General features: G+C 47.9%; 1 protein-coding gene across 2 annotated transcripts in view; it reads left to right on the forward strand.

The window, feature by feature from the left end:
• The first annotated feature begins 3665 nt into the window (after positions 1 to 3665).
• Positions 3666 to 16956, forward strand: part of TRABD2A (TraB domain containing 2A) — a 56204-nt gene continuing 42913 nt past the window's right edge. Inside the window, exons 1-2 of one of the 2 annotated variants that reach the window (XM_023618821.2) lie at positions 3666 to 3972; positions 12893 to 13453. In XM_023618821.2, the coding sequence (XP_023474589.2) occupies positions 3865 to 3972; positions 12893 to 13453 (669 nt within the window). In that variant the 5' untranslated portion in view covers positions 3666 to 3864. The remainder of the gene's footprint in view (positions 3973 to 12892; positions 13454 to 16956) is intronic. The other variant, XM_023618822.2, reaches the window with a different exon arrangement.

Genomic DNA, 16956 nt, shown 5'->3' on the forward strand with positions numbered 1-16956 from the left:
AAGTTCAGGAAGCAGGTCTTCTGCTGCTCACTTTGAGCACACACCCTGATGCTGGAGTGCCATGTTGGAACACTGAGAATTCCTTGGCACCCCACTTCACCTGGTGTGTTAGTTTTCTGTTGCTGTGTAACAAATTACCGCAAACTCAGTGGCTTAACATAGCACACATTTATTATCTCACAGTTTCACTGGATCAGGAGTTCAGGTATGGCTTAACTGGGCCTCTGCTTAGGGTAACACAAGGCTGCAGTCAAGGTGTTGCCCAGGACGGGTTCTCATCAGAGCCTCAACTGGGGAAGGCTCTGCTTCTGAGCTCACCTGGGTTGTTGGCAGAATTCATTTCCTCGTGGTTGGAGGACTCATGGCAGCTTGCTTCTTCAAAGATAGCAATGGAGAGACAGACTCTAGCAAGCTTGGCACTACGTGTACATCCCCTCACCTTTGCCACATTCTATTGGTTAGAAGCAAGTCACGGATCCTGCCTATGCTCAGGGAAGAGAATTAAACAAAAGCATGAATACCAGGAGGCAGGATCAAGGGGGTCTGCCCACCACACCTGGGCTGTATGACCATTTTGGGAAATGTGCAGAGTGTTAAGTGATTCAGGACTAAGATGGCTGCAGGTCAGCCAAGCCAGGCAGGGCAAGTCAGGGAGAAGGCACAGAGGTGTGGCAGAAGCCATGGCAAATCCTCTGTGCCCCCTGATACCTTTGTTTTTGAGGAAGATCTGATTTTGGGAAAGAGCCAAAAGGCAGCTGGGGTATAATTTCCTCAGGTGACTGCTATGAGGGGACATGCTTCACAGGTTTGTGTAAATTTAGGAAGCCATTGGCAATGGCACAAAGGAAGAAATTAAGAGTAGGTAGACAGAAGATGAGTTGACGGGTTATCAACTGTACATGAAGGAGAAACAGAAAGGAGCAGGGAAAGGTTTAGAAACATCCAGGTCTGGCAGTGGGATAGACCAAGAACAATACTCAAGTGAGGGAGTTGAACTAGATGCAGAAATTCTGTGCACAGGCAGAGAGGGGGCTATGGGTACATTTAGCATCTCCTTCCCGAACAGAAAAGGGAATCCAGGAAGGTCTTCAGCCTAGATGTCTTTAGAGGGCAGGTGAGGATGAGGCCATGCCAGCCTGCCTGTCACCACGTCTGGGGCAGCACCTTGGAGTGACAGGGGACTCAGAGTGATGAGATTCTGCTGAATGTTTGGACACCGAGTGCCTTACAGAATAAATCCTCCTTAATGATAAGTCTGACTAAGGCAGGGAGTGTAACCACGAGGCCCCTAGAGCCAGTTGGAACAGACCCATCTCTTATCAACAGAGTGATTAAGAATTGTTTTTCAGAACATTTGCACAGTCACGTAGCCAGAGCATGCAGAGAACAAGAAATCTTGACCTGAAATGACCCCGGAACAAAGATTCTTCTCCCCATGGAACCAAAGGACTGGGACATGACCAGAACTTAAAAGTCGGACTCTCATCAGAGGCGAGGGGTCTGTCATCCAGGAAGTTCCAGGGTTAGAATCCCTTTCCCATCTTACCATAAATGTTCAGAACCTTACCATAAATGCTTAAAGCCCACCAATCAAAACCTGTTCTCCCAGCATTTCTGCGTGCCAGCCTGTTTTCCCTAACCTCTTAAATTTCGCCCCCACTCCTGGATCAGGGAGACAGGTCTAAGGGTATGTGCTCTTTGTCTCCTTGCAGATTGATCTTGCAAATAAAGCGACTTTTCTTTTCCTAAAGGCTGATGCTGTGATAAATTGGCTCATTATGCACATTGGGTGGTGAGCTCTTGCTTGGTACCAGAAGCTCCACCTAAAAAATGTTAGAACCAAACACAGTTATCCATACCTGACCTTTCAAACTCAGCATGTGACTATGTTCTGGGCCATATAAAAAGTCCCAAGAAATTTAAAATGATTGAAATTATACAGAGTATCTTCTCTGATTACAATGAAATTAGATTAGAAATCGATAACAAGGTATCTACTTTTTGGAACTCTGTAGTTTGGAAATTTAGCAACATACTTCTAAATTATCCATGGTCAAAGAAAAAAATCACCAGGGAAAATAGAAAGTATTCTTAAATGAATGGCAATGAGAATACAACTTTTCAAAATCTGTGTGATGCAGCTAAAGCAGTGCTTAGAGGGAAATTTATAGCTTTAAATGCTTATATTACAAAGGAAGAAAGGTTTAAAGTCAATGACCTAAGATTCCACTTTAAGAAGCTAGAAAAAGAAGAGCAAAGTAAATCCAAAGTAGAAGAAAGGAAATAATAAAGGTAAGAGCAGAAATCAATGAAATAGAAGAGACAAACAATAAGAGAAAATTAACAAACATTAATCCTCCCCCTCTTCTCTCTAACCCCAGCTGACTGGTTGATAATTCATTTGGAGTGAGGGGAAAGAGTATGAAATAATAGTTAATTCCGTACTTCCTTTTGAGTTCTTCATGCTTTCATATCACAACCAGAGGAGAACGTTTTTGCCAGTAGGTGGCAGCGCTGGCACCTGGAAAACCCGGACAGGCTGCGTGTTGGGTCGACTTGGGGATCAAGATTGCCGCCCGGCTGACGGCTGAGAGGGAGTCATTTGAAGACAGGGGAGCGAGTCAACTCCAGAAAGCAAATCCTCAGTCACACTTAGAACAGGAAAAAGCGATTTTGCAAAAACACCTGAAGTCTAAACGCCCGTGCAACCAAAGCTTGAAAAACTTGTCTCTTTAAAGCCAGAGGTTCTTTCCTGGAGTGCTGCGGCTGGGCTTCGGGGTCTCAGAAAACTCCTCCTCCCATTGTGTGCATATCTGGGCCATCCCACTACCATCCCCTTGGGGAGATCGTCCACATTCTCTATCGGATTCTCAAAATGGACAGGGACTTGAAACAATTAAGGTCGCCTGTTACTAATGCTCCATTAAACACCACTTAGAAGTTAATCACGCATAAGATAAGTGTGGGCTGTAAAGAGAGGCGGTTAAGTGCACTCAGGCCTTGTGTGGGAGGTGGGAGAGGCCGGACTCTGCTAGTTGCTTTTATAATTTTTTTCTTCCTGAAGGACCAACGCTGTGAGAAGCCCCTCAAGGAGTTGGAATCGGAAAGGGAGCGACCACATTTTGCAGGCCTACTATGGGCGCCAAACGAGTTGCCTTTCATAAATGTCCTCATTTAATCTTTGCCGTAATCCATTGAGTTCAGTGTTCACATCTTAATACTATACCCCCAAATCCCGTAAGTGAAGGCGTTTGTGGATCCAGACTTTAAGTGAATGTACACGCTATTCCCCTCTTTTACAGACAAATCTTCCATGCGATTTCCTTTATCTAAGTGAACTTTCCTTTTAAAATAGCCTTTCGTTTATTTCTTTGGTCTAGCTCCTTCAGTCAAGAGCCACCCTCAGAACTGGCAGCATAAACGCAGACGGAAGAGCAGCAGCCAACACGATGTTAGGTTGAACCTAGAAGACAGTCCTGGAACTTCACTTTTCCCTTCTCGCCGGCTCACGAGGTGGCCGGTGGCCCTGGCGGGCTTTGGGCGGGAGAACCCGGGGCCGGGGCTCCAGGGCCGCAGCCGCTCGGGGCGGACGGGCAGCGGGAGGGCTGGGAGGGGTTAGGGCCGGGTCCCACGTGGCCGCGGCGGCCGCAGGGCTCCCCGGACCCCGCCCGGAGGCGGCCGCGCGAACTGCAGAGCTGGAGGCGCAGGGCAGCAGGCGAGCGCCCCGGGGCCCCCGAGCCCGGCGCGCCTTGGCGGGCGCCCGGCGAGCGCGCAGCCCCGCGGCCGCTGGCTAGCCCGGCCGGGCGGCCACTGCTGCCTCACTCCTTCCTCGGCGTCCCGGGCCTCAGAGCCGCTGTGAGGAGGATGAGTCTCTGGAGCTGGTTCCTGCTGCCGACCCTCTGCCTCTTGCCCACGAGCGCAGCCCCTCGGCGCGGCGCGCCCGCCTCCGCCAACTGCGAGCTCAAGCCCCAAGTAAGGCGCGGGTGAGGCGGCCTCCCGGCACCTCCCGGGGGTGGTCACCTTCCGAACCCCGCGAAGCGCCGCGCATTCGGACCCCGAGCCGACTCTGGGGACCGGGCTCCCACTGCGCACGGCGGCGCCTCTGTGCTCTCGCGTCCCGCCGCGGCCCCGGGTCCTGCTTTCCCGCGGGGCGCAGCCCTCCGGCCGCGTGAGACCTTGTCCCCCAGCCCTCGCCAGTCGTCAGCCGAAGGGAGTCCAAGCGGGGTCCCCTGGGTCTCTCCATCCTGCTTCGCAAGAAATCCGGGGGTGAATCCCCGAAGACAGAGGAGGCACATTTACTTTGGAAGTTTGTTCTGCGCTCTCTTCCCTAGTGTTTAATTTCTCCTGTTCTTAGCGAAAATGGTAAAAGCACCCCGCCGCTGCTTGATTTAACCTTCGTATATTCAATGTTTGAGTTAGAAGGGATTTTGGGGAGCTGAAGCCAGCTTCCTTGTTTTACCAATCTGGGAAACTGAGGCTCAGAGAGCGACCTTTGTGGTTCGGGTCACAGAGCGCATTCGCAGAGTAACCGGGTCTGACAGCCTTGCGTTCGCGCACATGGCGCTTCTTTAGATAGTCGCATCAGCGTTTTGAGGGTGAGGGGAACCGGGGCGACGGAGGCCCAGGGACCTGCCCGGCTCCACTCAGCCCTGTGGGAGCAGAAGCCGAGCGGAAACCAGGCAGGTCTCGCGTCTGCGAGGCTGGACCTCTTTCCAGACGAATGTTTCCTTTTCCTGATCAGTTTTCTTACGCTCGGGATTTTCTGTCGCTCTCTAGTCTCTCTCGTCTAAGCGCCGTGGAGGTTGAATTTTGCGAGTTTGTATCGGTGGGTCCGATCTCTGTGGATCCCTGGCCATGGGACGTGTAATTCTAGGCTTGTGCTTCGGGTGGCCTGTGCGCCCTGGGGCGCCGGGTGCCGGCGTTTAGGGGTCAGCCCACCTTCGTTGACACCTGCGCAGCACCCGGGTCCGCGTCCACCTCTGGGTATTCATAATTTTATTCATTGTCCTAACCACGGCAAAGGAGAGGGTGACCTCCCTAAGCCGTTCCTGGCACACGGGGCTGGCCGGGGAGGCGCGCGGTGTTGCTGAGGCGCCCGGGGCTGCTGAAACGCGGGGCTCTCCGTCCAGGAACGCAGGAGGCGCTGTGGCTGCAGAGGGAAGCCTGCACCGGGGAGACCCCAAACTGCTGCGAGGTGGCAGCTGCGTGCTCGTTATACAAAGCAGAAGCCCAGCCTTCCTCTGAAAGCAGAGTGTCTTTCGCTTTGGCAAAATCTATTACCAGCTCGTGATTATTTTATTACAGATGAGTCCTGATAAACTCTCTGCTCTCTTCTTTTGAATTTATCTTCCCGGGTCTTTTATTCTATACCAAACTTTTTGGTCTCAGGACCCCTCTACCTTCTATAAACGTATTGAGGACTCCAGAGAGATTTTATTTATGTGGGTTAACTGAAATATTAGTAAAATGCAAGTTTAAAAAACAATGTTAGTAAATACACAAGCACATAAGCCAATAACCGTCAGAGCGGTGATATCACACGCACGTAGCCTCTAGAAAATTCTGTTTGTACACTTGTGAGAGAATGAGAGTGAAAAAGGAAAATGTCTTAGTATTATTATGAAAATAGTTGTGTCCTTACAGACTGCTTGAAAGGGTCTTGGGGACACCCACAGGTCCCTGGACCACACTTTGAGAATCGCTGTTCTATTGCGTGGGCACACTGTCTTGCCCCTGGGGAGGTCAGAAGGGCAGTCAGTGGCAGGGCTGTGTGCTTGACCTGCGCCTAGAGGGCACTGTGGGTGGGTCCCCAGGGAGTTGGGGTCTTGCGATTGGAGAGTGAAGGTCTGGGATCCAGCGTCCAATCCTTGTGGCAGATTTCTATAGCATTCTGGAGGGACTGTGGCTTGAGAGCCAGCTTGGTTTTCAACTTTAGTTAATCATTAGAGAGTTCTTCTGAGCCACATCCGTCCACAGACACTGCAGGCTTTATCCTGGGCACGGCACAGGTGGAATCTTTTCCTTATCGATATTCAAACAGAACTCTCCAGTGTTCTTCACTGTTCCTGACTGTGTTCTTTACTTGCTTTTTCTTCCCCCAGATGTCCACATGCTTGCACCCATACTTCCCTCTGGCCTTTGCTCATATTCTCTCAACTAGACCCTTCCTGATTGCCTATCAAAAGTTATGTCAACCCCCCACAGCACCTGCCCTCCTGTCTGCCTTCCTGGCTTTATTTTTCTCTGTGTCTCTTAACTACCATCTCATAAAAATTTTTGTTTATTGCTAACCCCTCCAATGTAATCTTCCTTAGGGCAGGAATTTCTGTCTGTTCTATTTGCTGCTGCATCCCCAGCACTTAGAAGAGTGTCTGGCCATAGCTGATGCTCAATAAACGTTTGCTGAATGAAAAGGATACACTAAGCCAACTTACTTTAGTCTCATTCCAGCTGGTCTGCTGAAGAATGGTCTTTGAAAAGTGCAGTTGTCACAGGTCCTGGGATGCTGGGATGGGAGGGGCTGAGGGGTGCAGCTGCTTAGGGACTTAGCCCACATCACACAGGTTGTCATTGTGCTCCTTTGTTCTGTTTCATTGCATGGCTTCCGCACGTGTGTGTTAAAATCTCTGGTAATTCAGCTGATGGAACTTGTAGCTTCTTGTGTCTCCATCATCCATGGCTGTGTCTTTCTCTTTTGAGAACGATTGCAGCAAGGTTTAGAAGGGACAAGTCAATAGGGTTCACTTTTTTTCCTTTTAAGTCATCATAATGTTAAAATACATGGCGTCCTCTAGTAGCATGTGGTGGCCACGGTTACAGTGAAATGGGGCAGTAGAGCAATTTTGTGGGTTTTTGGGGAGGCAAACAGCCCTACCCCTGAGAGTGTCAGTATGAGGGAGGCAGGGCAGTTGCACCCGGATGGTCACTGCGGTGGGCTGGGGGCTCACCAGGGGACAAAGGCAATGTAAGAGCTCCCTGATCAGAAGCCCTGAAGACTCTTCTTCCAGCTTGTGCCCTCCCGGCATCCCCGCGGGGCAGTGTCACGGCCGGCAGGGGTGGTTGCTGGTGCAGAGTGGGAGACGGGGTGCCCCGTTCAGTCAGAACAGGACTGCAGTTACTGAAGAAGCTCTACGAGATGAGGATCACTCTTTAAAAACACTTTAAAACTCCTGGCTTAGCATCCAATTGTGTTATCCTGAAAAGAGGGAATCGCAAGAGGTAGGACCCTGAGGATTTAAAGATGGCAGTGTGGGTTTATCTGGACAGGTCACTGGGGCCAGGAAGGGGAGCTGGACAGAGCCTTTCCAGGTTTGGAGGCAGGCAGCTCTCCTGACAACATGGCACCTACTAGGAGATTAATTGAAAAAGATACGACTCTGAATCTCCAGTAAAGTCTGTCGCATGTTAAGGCTGCATAACGTGGTGTTTGAAACTCCGGGCTCAGCAGCCAGCCTGCCTGGCTTCAAATCCTGGATCCACTTAGCAACTCTGTGACTGAGGATAACATAATAGACTTTTAAGGCCTCCATGTCTCCATCTGGAAACGGCCAGTGTCTTATTTAGCTGTGTGTCCTCCCAGTTCTTCTCTTCCCATACTCTCCTGAGTGGGCATTGGCAGGCTCTCACCCCCACCATGCCACCAAAGTTGTTCTTGTCCAGGTTCCCAGTGACCTCAGTGTTGCTCAGTCCGGAGGTCGGTTCTCAGATCCTCGACTTACTCGGCCCATCGGCCACACTGAACCCACTTGCTGACTTTCTCCTTGAAGCTCTTCCTTCGGTCGGCTTCCTGCTCCTCTCATTTGCCCAACCACCTCGCTGGCCGCTTCTCATTCTCTTTTGCTGGCTGGTCTGCTTTCCCTTGATTTCGCAAGGTTAGACCATTTCTCTCCTGGTTACACGTCGTCCCCTTGGAGATCTCATCCTGTCCCATGGTTTTAGATAACATCTAAGTGGTGACAATACCCTCATTTTTGTCTGTGGCCCAGGCCTCTCCCTAACTCTAGACTCGTGCATCCACCTACCAACTTGACCTCCCTACTTGGTTATCTGCTTGGCGTCTCAACTCAACAGGGCCAGAACCAAACTTCTGACCTTCCCCTCGAATCCTGTTCCACCCCCTGTCTTCTACATCGTGGTTGATGGCAACTTCGTCCTTTTAATTAGCCAATATGTCAGCAGATCCTGTTGGCTTGAGCTTCCAGAATAGATCCAGAATCGGATGATGTCTCGTCAGTTCTGTCGCTGTCACTCTGTTCTCTCACCCGGATTATTTCAGTAACTTCCTAACTGACCTTGCATCTGCCCTCACCCCTCAGTAGTCTGTTCATCACAGCCACCAGAGTGATCCTGCTAACAGGTTAAGTCAGCTCGTGCTGCTCCTCTCACAAAAACCTGTGCTGGTGCCCGTCCTACTTGGCATAAAAGCCTGAGCCCTTCCAGCGGCCAACGAGTCCTGTGTGGCCTGGCCTTGCTCACCTCTGTGACCTTTGCCTCCTGCTTTTTTCTTCAGTCATCCCGCTGCAGTCACGCTGCCTCCTTGCTGCTCCTTCATCACTACGACATTCCTGCCTCAGGGCCTTTGCACTGCTCTTCCTTCCTCCTGGAGGGAATGCTCTTCTCTCAGATAGTCCCACAGTTTGCCCTCTCACCTCCTTCAGGGCAAGCCTTAAATGTCCTACCAGACATTCAATGACCTTCCTGGTCACCCTGTTTAAGACCACATCCCTCCACCACCAGTGCTCCCTGTTCTCTTTGCTGCTTTCATGTTCTCCACAACAGTATCACTAACATTCCCGAGGCAGGGGCCTGTGTTTCATTCACTGGTGTGTTCCTAATGCCTAGAATACCCTAGTGCCTGGAACAGTGTCTGGCACACAGTAGGCACAGCATAAATAATTGTGGAAGAAATAAGTGTTGAACGAATGTAGTAGGATAAGCCAGGTGCAATGCTAGGATGGTGCCTGGCAGCCAGTGAACATTCAATATCAGCCGCTGCTCTGAGCATCGTTATTGTTACTCCGTGGCTAGATGACAGAACATGAGTATTGTTTTGTTTTGTTTTGTTTTGGTGAGGAAGAATCACCCTGAACTAACACCTGTTGCCAATCCTCCTCTTTTTGCTTGAGGAAGATTGGCCCTGAGCTAACATCTGTGCCAGTCTTCTTCTATTTTCGTATGTGGGACGCCATTGCAGCATGGCTTAATGAGTGGTGTGTAGGTCTGCGCCTGGGATCCAGACCTGTGAACCCTGGGCGGCCGAAGCAGAGTGCACCAAACTTAGCCAATGCGCCACTAGGCCGGCCTGAGTATTGTTTTTTAAAAAATCTGAGCAGTTTTCAGTGAAAAGATCATACCGTGACTGTATTTCTAGTCTAACACTGATTGAAAAGGCCACATTAAAATAACCGAATAATAAAATAAAAATGGTACATAGAGATGAACAGACTATGCTTCTGAAGAGAAGTGCAGGTATTTTGGGGTAGGATGGGACATTAGGGAGATTAGTGTATCGGATAAAAACAAGCCAAAGGCACACCACAACGCGCCCCCTCACCTCGCCTCTCCACATACCCCGTGGTCCTGCAGTGTGGGTTTTCCGGGAGTATATTTGTTCAATGTCATGGTCTCCTGATAAATGACAATGAAGTGGGTGCCCATGGGGTCAATGATAGCATTTTAGCCCTTTTGCTGCGTCTCCCAGTTGGAAACCGCTTGGAAGTCCCTTGGTAGACTGCATGGACCTTGTGTGACTAGATCTCTTGCATAGATCAGTGGTCGTCCCCAGTCAAGTCACCATCCAGCACTCCTTTGGTCATCAACTTACCCCCTAAAATGAACAAATAAGCCAGACTAAACCTGTGCTGGGAAGGCCACGTCTAGCGAACCAGTTGCATTTATAGGTCATTATTTTGTTACCCATTTTAAATTGACCAAAGCCACAACTGTCAAACTCAGTTTTTGATTAGCGAGCTTGATCTAATTCTAACCAACCGTGAGAGGTTAGATTACTTAATTAGCCTTGGCAACTGATTTTTGGTAGATGTACAGTTTCCATTTGGCTTTTTAAAGTATTTAAATAACCTGGGGACCCTCATTGTCCCATAAGAGGATGCCTGAGGGCTGCCTGGAGACCCCATACCTGTTTCATCTCTTAATATTAATTCAACCATTGGTAGGTTTGTAAAATTTTTTTTAAAATACATTCTTTCTTTCCTCTCTTCATTCATTTAACAATTACCTGTCTGATTTGTTTATTACCGTAACCTATGGCAGGGGTTATTATCTAATGTTTACAGATGAGGAAACTGAGGTGCAGAGAAATGAAGTGGCTTTTAAAAATCTAGATGGGGGCGCTGAGAAAGAAGCAGAAATTAGGCATCTTTTGCCCAGTTAGTGCATTCTTGAAAAGATGTGTGTGAGAGCAGAACTGTAATTTAAATACTTTAAAAAACAGCCTTGCAGGCTGGGGGCTGGTGAGATAGGCTGTGTTTGGCTTGCGTGCTGTTTAAGAAAATCAAGGCAATGTTTTCCAATTAGAAGATTCTATTTAAAATCAGGATTTCTAGTTTCTTTGAAAAGTCCGTTCTGGAGCACCAGACCTGTCCCCGTGTGGCCAGCAGGGGCTAGGGTCGCTTAGCCAATATCCTTTATGGAGAGTTGTGGGCTCCTTTGCTGCTGACCTTTCCGGACCCATTATCTCACCCCCAGCCCACGTGTTCACCTGCCTGCCTCTGCCTGCATCTGAGTGGTCAGATGGTGTTTTGGTGGAAGATGGCAAGAGGGGAGGTGGAGCCGAGAAGGTCAAAGGCTGTGGGAGGAGGGTCCCTGCTTCAACCAGCTCCACTCTTGTCGGTCTTATATTTTGAGATTCTGTGTCGCCTTTCATTTGAAAACAGGTTGCTGCAGCTTAAACAGTAACACACAACTGCAAATACAATTGATCCTCATTATTTGTAGGTTCCATATTCGTGAATTTGCCTACTTGCTAAAACTTATTCGTAACCCCAGTGCTTATGGCACTTTCACGGTCATGTGCAGACATGCCCAGGCTGTGAGCAATTGGAGTTGCCCACTGTTCACGTTCCCAGCTGCGATCCAACAAATTGATGCTCCACCTTCTTGTTTCTCGTCTCATACCGTAAGCAAGTGTCATTTTTGTGTCTACTTAGCGCCATGTTTTTTGCATTTTTGTGCTTTTTGTAGGTGATTCACTGTTTAAATGTCCCCAAGCATAGTGCTGCTGTGCTGTCTGGTGCTCCTCAGCGCAAGGGGCTGTGATGCGCCTGACGGAGAGCATGCGTGTGTGAGATGAGCTCCAGGCCTGAGCTATAGTGCTGTTGGCTGTGAGTCTGATGTTAATGAAGCAACACTATGCATATATTAGATAAGGTGCTTTTCAACAGAAGCACATGGAAAACAAGGTTGGGTATTGATCTGTTGTTGAAAATGTTGTGACCAGAGGCTGGCAGGAACCCAACCTTGTATTTCCGCCAGGATCACGGGTTCAGTATTTACTAATTCACTGTTTCTGGTGACTTTGTAGACCATAACTATGACAAATAATGAGAATTGATTGCAGATTGAAACCCCACAATCCAGGAAAGCTGTTACTTAAAAGGCTACTCAAATTAAGCCTTTTGTAAAGAGAATGTGTTCCAAATCTTCTTTCCTATAAACCTGGATTTTTACATTTCCCGGTTGCCTGATGCGTGGCTCACCCCATATGTATATCTGACCTTTCTACTTGAACTCCTGAGGGCTGCCCTGTGCACTTTTTTGTACAATGTTTCTTAATAAACCGACACTTGATAAATGCCTGTTGTTGAGATTGAGAGACAGTCGGGGCAAAGGACACAATGGCTTGGCCTCAGGTGGGTGTGCCCCACTGCTCAGGACGTAAAACTTCTGGGAGAGAATCCATGGAACACCATCCAGTTCTCTGCTACTTTTTTTTTTTTTTTAAAGATTGGCCCTGAGCTGACATCTGTTACCAATCTTTGTTTTCTTCTCCCCCAAACCTCCCAGTACATAGTTGTCTCATCAAGCCACGCTGAGGCGGCGTCCGTAGGTCCTTCTAGCTCTCTTATGTGGGACGCCGCCTCAGCGTGGCTTGATGAGCGGTGCTAGGTCCGTACCCAGGATCCAAACTGGTGAAACCCTGGGCTGCTCAAGTGGAGGGCATAAACTTAGCCACTCGGCCACAATTCTCTGCTATTGAACAAGAAGTCTGTTGTAGGAAAGAAATGCAATAGGACAATCCATGTTCTAAAGGGACAGGAGTGAACTGTGAAATCAGGGGCTCGTTAGGACCATGGTTTCAACCTTGGCTGTACCTTGGAACCACCAGGGCAGCTTTAAAAATATCACCTCTGACCCCACCTCCAGAGATCCTGATGTGATTGGTCTTGGATGGGACCCAGACATCGGACTTTTAAAAGCTTTGCAGGTGATTCCAGTGTGCAGCCAGAGTCGAGAGCCTCTGCCTTTGGGAATGTTGGGTTTGAGATCGGAAGAAGCGGAGACCATTAGGTCTGCCTGGGAGGAAATGCTGGGCTCCCCAGGTGTCTCTCTCCTGTAGCAGGTGTGAACTTGGAGCCCCTTGAGAATCCCCTCTTTAACTCCTGCCCGGTTCATTGCTAGGGACAAACTCAAAGGTAGTGATTGCTACTGCTTTCTTGTCTTTAATCAACACTTTGATGGAAAAGGGAGAAAGGATGCTGAAATACAGGCTGCCTTGAGGGCTTCTCTTCCTGGGAGGTCAGTCTACCTGGACTCAAAAGTCTAAATCCTATTTTGATAATTTTTCTCCTGCGGTGTGACTTGTCTCTTAAATTCGCCTCTCAGGTTCCTGACCCTCCATATGACATCTTGATGTTGTCTCTTTGCCTTTTAGCAAAGTGGGTTGAATTCCTTCTTGTGGACCATAAAACGAGACCCACCATCTTACTTCTTTGGCACGATCCACGTCCCATACACCCGGGTTTGGGACTTCATCCCGGACAACTCCAAGGAGGCTTTTCAGCAGAGCAGCATTGTGTACTTCGAGCTGGACCTCACGGACCCCTACACTATCTCGGCTCTCACCAGCTGTCAGATGCTGCCGCAGGGCGAGAACCTCCAGGATGTGCTCCCCAGGGACATCTACTGCCGCCTCAAGCGCCACCTAGAGTATGTCAAGCTCATGATGCCCTCGTGGATGACCCCAGACCAGCGCGGTCAGGGTCTCTATGCCGACTACCTCTTCAATGCCATCGCGGGGAACTGGGAGCGGAAGAGGCCGGTCTGGGTGATGCTCATGGTCAACTCTCTGACCGAAGTGGACATTAAGTCCCGTGGGGTGCCCGTCTTAGACCTGTACCTTGCCCAGGAGGCTGAGAGGCTGAGGAAGCAGACTGGGGCGGTGGAAAAGGTGGAAGAGCAGTGCCATCCACTGAATGGGCTGAACTTTTCACAGGTAAGACCCTCTTTGCGTGAAGTACTTGGCGCTTGACTGTGTGGGTGAATCTACTGAATTACAGTATAGGAGATGGGCCAGAAGCACAGTTTATCTAAAATTGTGTTTGCTTAAGAGCGTTATTCTGGGGATTAAAAAATAAGGCTACTAGTCAGTTATGTCGCTTATTTGTGTATTACGACAAAAGCAAACTTGTTTTCTCTTGTCATCCCAACAAATATTGCATGCTTTATTACTCATTTTAATTCAGGTCATTCATTAAGGAGCTGCTTTAAGAGGATGTGGACAGTGTGAATGCTAGACTGGCTATCACGGGCTATGGCCTAGTTTGAAAATGATACTAGCCATGGCCGTTTGAGGTAACATCAGTCCTGTTGAGATCATTGCTGTCCCTCTTTAGGACACTCCCCCCAGGAATTCCTTTCCAAGGCAGAGTTGTGCTCCTCCTAGCCATAGTTTACGGATCCTACCTGAAGGCATTGGCTGACGTTCAAGAAGTTCTTCACTTCTCATAAGACAAGCAATACTTTATTAAAGTGCTGTTGTTTGATTGTTTTGGTGATATTTGTTGTTGTTGATGTTTTAAAGTGCATTAGATACCTCTGGGGGGGCCATGGGAATTTTGTAATATGAAATAACTATTCTTGTTTTGCAAATATTCTTAGTGGTTCGCCTTGGGATATTGGTCCTCGGAATAAAACTCAACTCTCTAGGCGTTAGCAGCTCTTCAAGTGCTGAACTCGGATTGTTATTTAAAGCGTTTAAGGACATTCAAGAGCCTAAAAATAGTGTTCCTGAGTTGATAATGAAATTTTTAGCGAATTTACCTTGCTAAAATTCTCTAATAGTATTAATAAATACTCAGATGCTAAAATATAGAATTTGTTTGGCACATCAAGACTTATGGACAAGATAAGGGACCACTAATTGTCTGCATCCATCTCCTGGGGGTTTTCTTGCATTATTTTGGAAACCCAAAGGGCCCATATTCTAACTTTTCCAATGTTTGCATTTAATACAATATTTTGCAAAAGAAAGATGCTTTGATTTAAAGGCTTATTGAATTTGACCTTACAGGTTTGAAACTTGTGAGCACTTTTATCTGAGCCAAAGCCTTCTTTCATGCTTGCAGTTGGGGGGAAAAAGGCTTGGAAGTAAAATCTTAGCTTAAGCAAGATATCCTTGAAGGAAGGTGTATAGCACTGTCTCTTAAGATAATACTACTAATTGAAGATCATTTAAGATACATTTTAGAGCACTAGTCTTATACACTAGACTGTCATGTTGATTTCAGGACACATTTTCAGGGTTCATGTAGGTATTTAATATTTGTATACTAAATTTCTTACAAGCCCTTGAGTTTAAGCCAGCGAGGTTGTAGTTGTTTAAATTTAGGGGGAAAAATTATATGACTTATTCCTGAGACTCTTTCTTTAGTGTAACTCCCCTGTGCTTCATTTCTAAACAGGAAAATGCTCACAACCTTAGTGTACAGCTCAGTGATGTTTACCATGTGCATATACCGTGTAACTACCACCCAGATCGATTTATTGCACGTTTCCGTCACTCCAGAAAGCTAGCATAAAGTTTTTATTGCAGCATAACTATACGGAAAAGTGCACTTGAGGAATTTTCACAACACATCCATGTGCCTAGCACCCAGGGTGGGACCCAGAGCTGCACCAGCTCCCCAGAAGCCCCCTCACTCCCCCACCCTGAGGATAACCACTATCCTGAAAATCTTGGGGCATCGATTCGTTTGCCTGTTTTAGAACTTCACTTAAACGGATTTACGCAGGATGCCCCCTCTAGAGCTTGGCTTCTTTCACTCAGCGTGACCTTTCCTTTGTGACTCACCCGTGTTCCTGTGTAGACGTCCATCGCTCATTCTCATTGCTGTGTAGAGTTCCATCAGAGTGTTTGGGGTGGTGGTCGATGGAGTCACCTTTTCAGCAAGTCCAGAGTACAGGAAGATCATTTGTATTCGTTTTGATAGAAGACGAGCCGTCACTCATTCCCTAGGGCCCCTGTCTTCTCCTGCCCATTTGAGGAGTGGCTGGTTCCTTCCTCCTTGATCACTGAAGGTCTGGAGAAGGACGCGAGTGGGTGCCTGACTGCAACTGAGACAGGGAGATGGCCAGGCCCCGCAGGAAGGATCCCGAGGCTGCTTTGCCCAGCCAGGTGCAGGGAAGAGGCAGAGAGCAGATGGGCAAGGAGAACCTGAGTCTTGCCTTGGAGGGCTGTCAGCCTGCCTGGGAGGAGCTCTGAGGGCCTGCGCTCCAGGGCTCCCCACCCACCTCTTGAGTTGCAGTGCGGGGGCAGCTTGAGACTGAGGCACTGGCTGAAGCTGGAATGCTGTACTGGTGGTGGGAGAAGCCCCGGATCCAGAGTCAGATGAATTGGGTTAGAATTCCTGCACCGTCACTTTACCAGCGTGTGACTTTGAGCTGTTCACTTAACTTCTCTGAACTTTAGTTTTCTCATCTTTCAAATGGGCATAATAATACTTGCCCTACCCCCCTATTGTCAGAACAAATAAAACAGTAAATTGGAAAACACTTCATAAATACTCCACAGATGTAAGGGGAAGAGAACTGACATACAGTGCCTACTATGAGCCAGGTGTCTGGTCGTTTTACATTTAATCCTCAGAATTTTGCAAGATAGGGAGTAGCATCCCTATTTTAGAGATGAGGAAACTGAGGCTCAGTGGTCTTAAGAAACTGGCCCACGATCACAGAGCTAACAAATGGGGGAATTTGGGTTTAATTCTGGATGGGTTAAAGGTCCTAGTGGCTTTGAGTCTCCAACAGGACATGGTGGTCAGTGTGAGACCCTGGAGTTTTGAGTTGTAGCAGACGATCCTGGACTTAAGTTGTCTAATTCATTAGTCACTGGCTACATATGGCTGGCTCTTGAGCACTTGAATTGTGGCTGGTGTGACAGAAGAAGTGAATTTTAAACTTTATTTAATTTTAAGTAAAATTTAAAAACTGATACTTGATTCATTTACTGGAAAACTTTTAAGTATGCTTGGAAAACTTGGGTATGTGAATCTTCTTTTTCAACTATGAATTTTATAAGATTGAACTACGGATCAGGTATTTCTGATGAAAATTTAGTGTCCAAATTGAGAGTTCTGTGAGTGGAAAATACACAACAGATTTTGAAGACCAAGTATGAAGAAAGCAAGTAAAATATACCATGAATAATTTTTTGTATTGATGGCATGTTGAAATGATAATTCTTTGGATGTATTGAGTTAAATAAAATATATCATTAAATCTCATTTCACCTGTTTCTTTTTCCTTCTTTTTTAATGTGGCTACTAGAAAATTTAAAATTAGGTTTGTGGCTCACTGTATTTCTGGTGAACAGCGCTGATCTAGATTGTTTTTGAATGAGTGTGCCCGAGAGGCAAGTCCACTTGGAGGCCATGCTGCCTGGGATGGTCCCATCACTGTCCCTTTGTCCCTCTGCCTAGTCAGGGCTCAGCTCTGGGG

This window comes from Equus caballus, chromosome 15 (assembly GCF_041296265.1).
Source record: "Equus caballus isolate H_3958 breed thoroughbred chromosome 15, TB-T2T, whole genome shotgun sequence".
Lineage (NCBI taxonomy): Eukaryota > Metazoa > Chordata > Mammalia > Perissodactyla > Equidae > Equus > Equus caballus.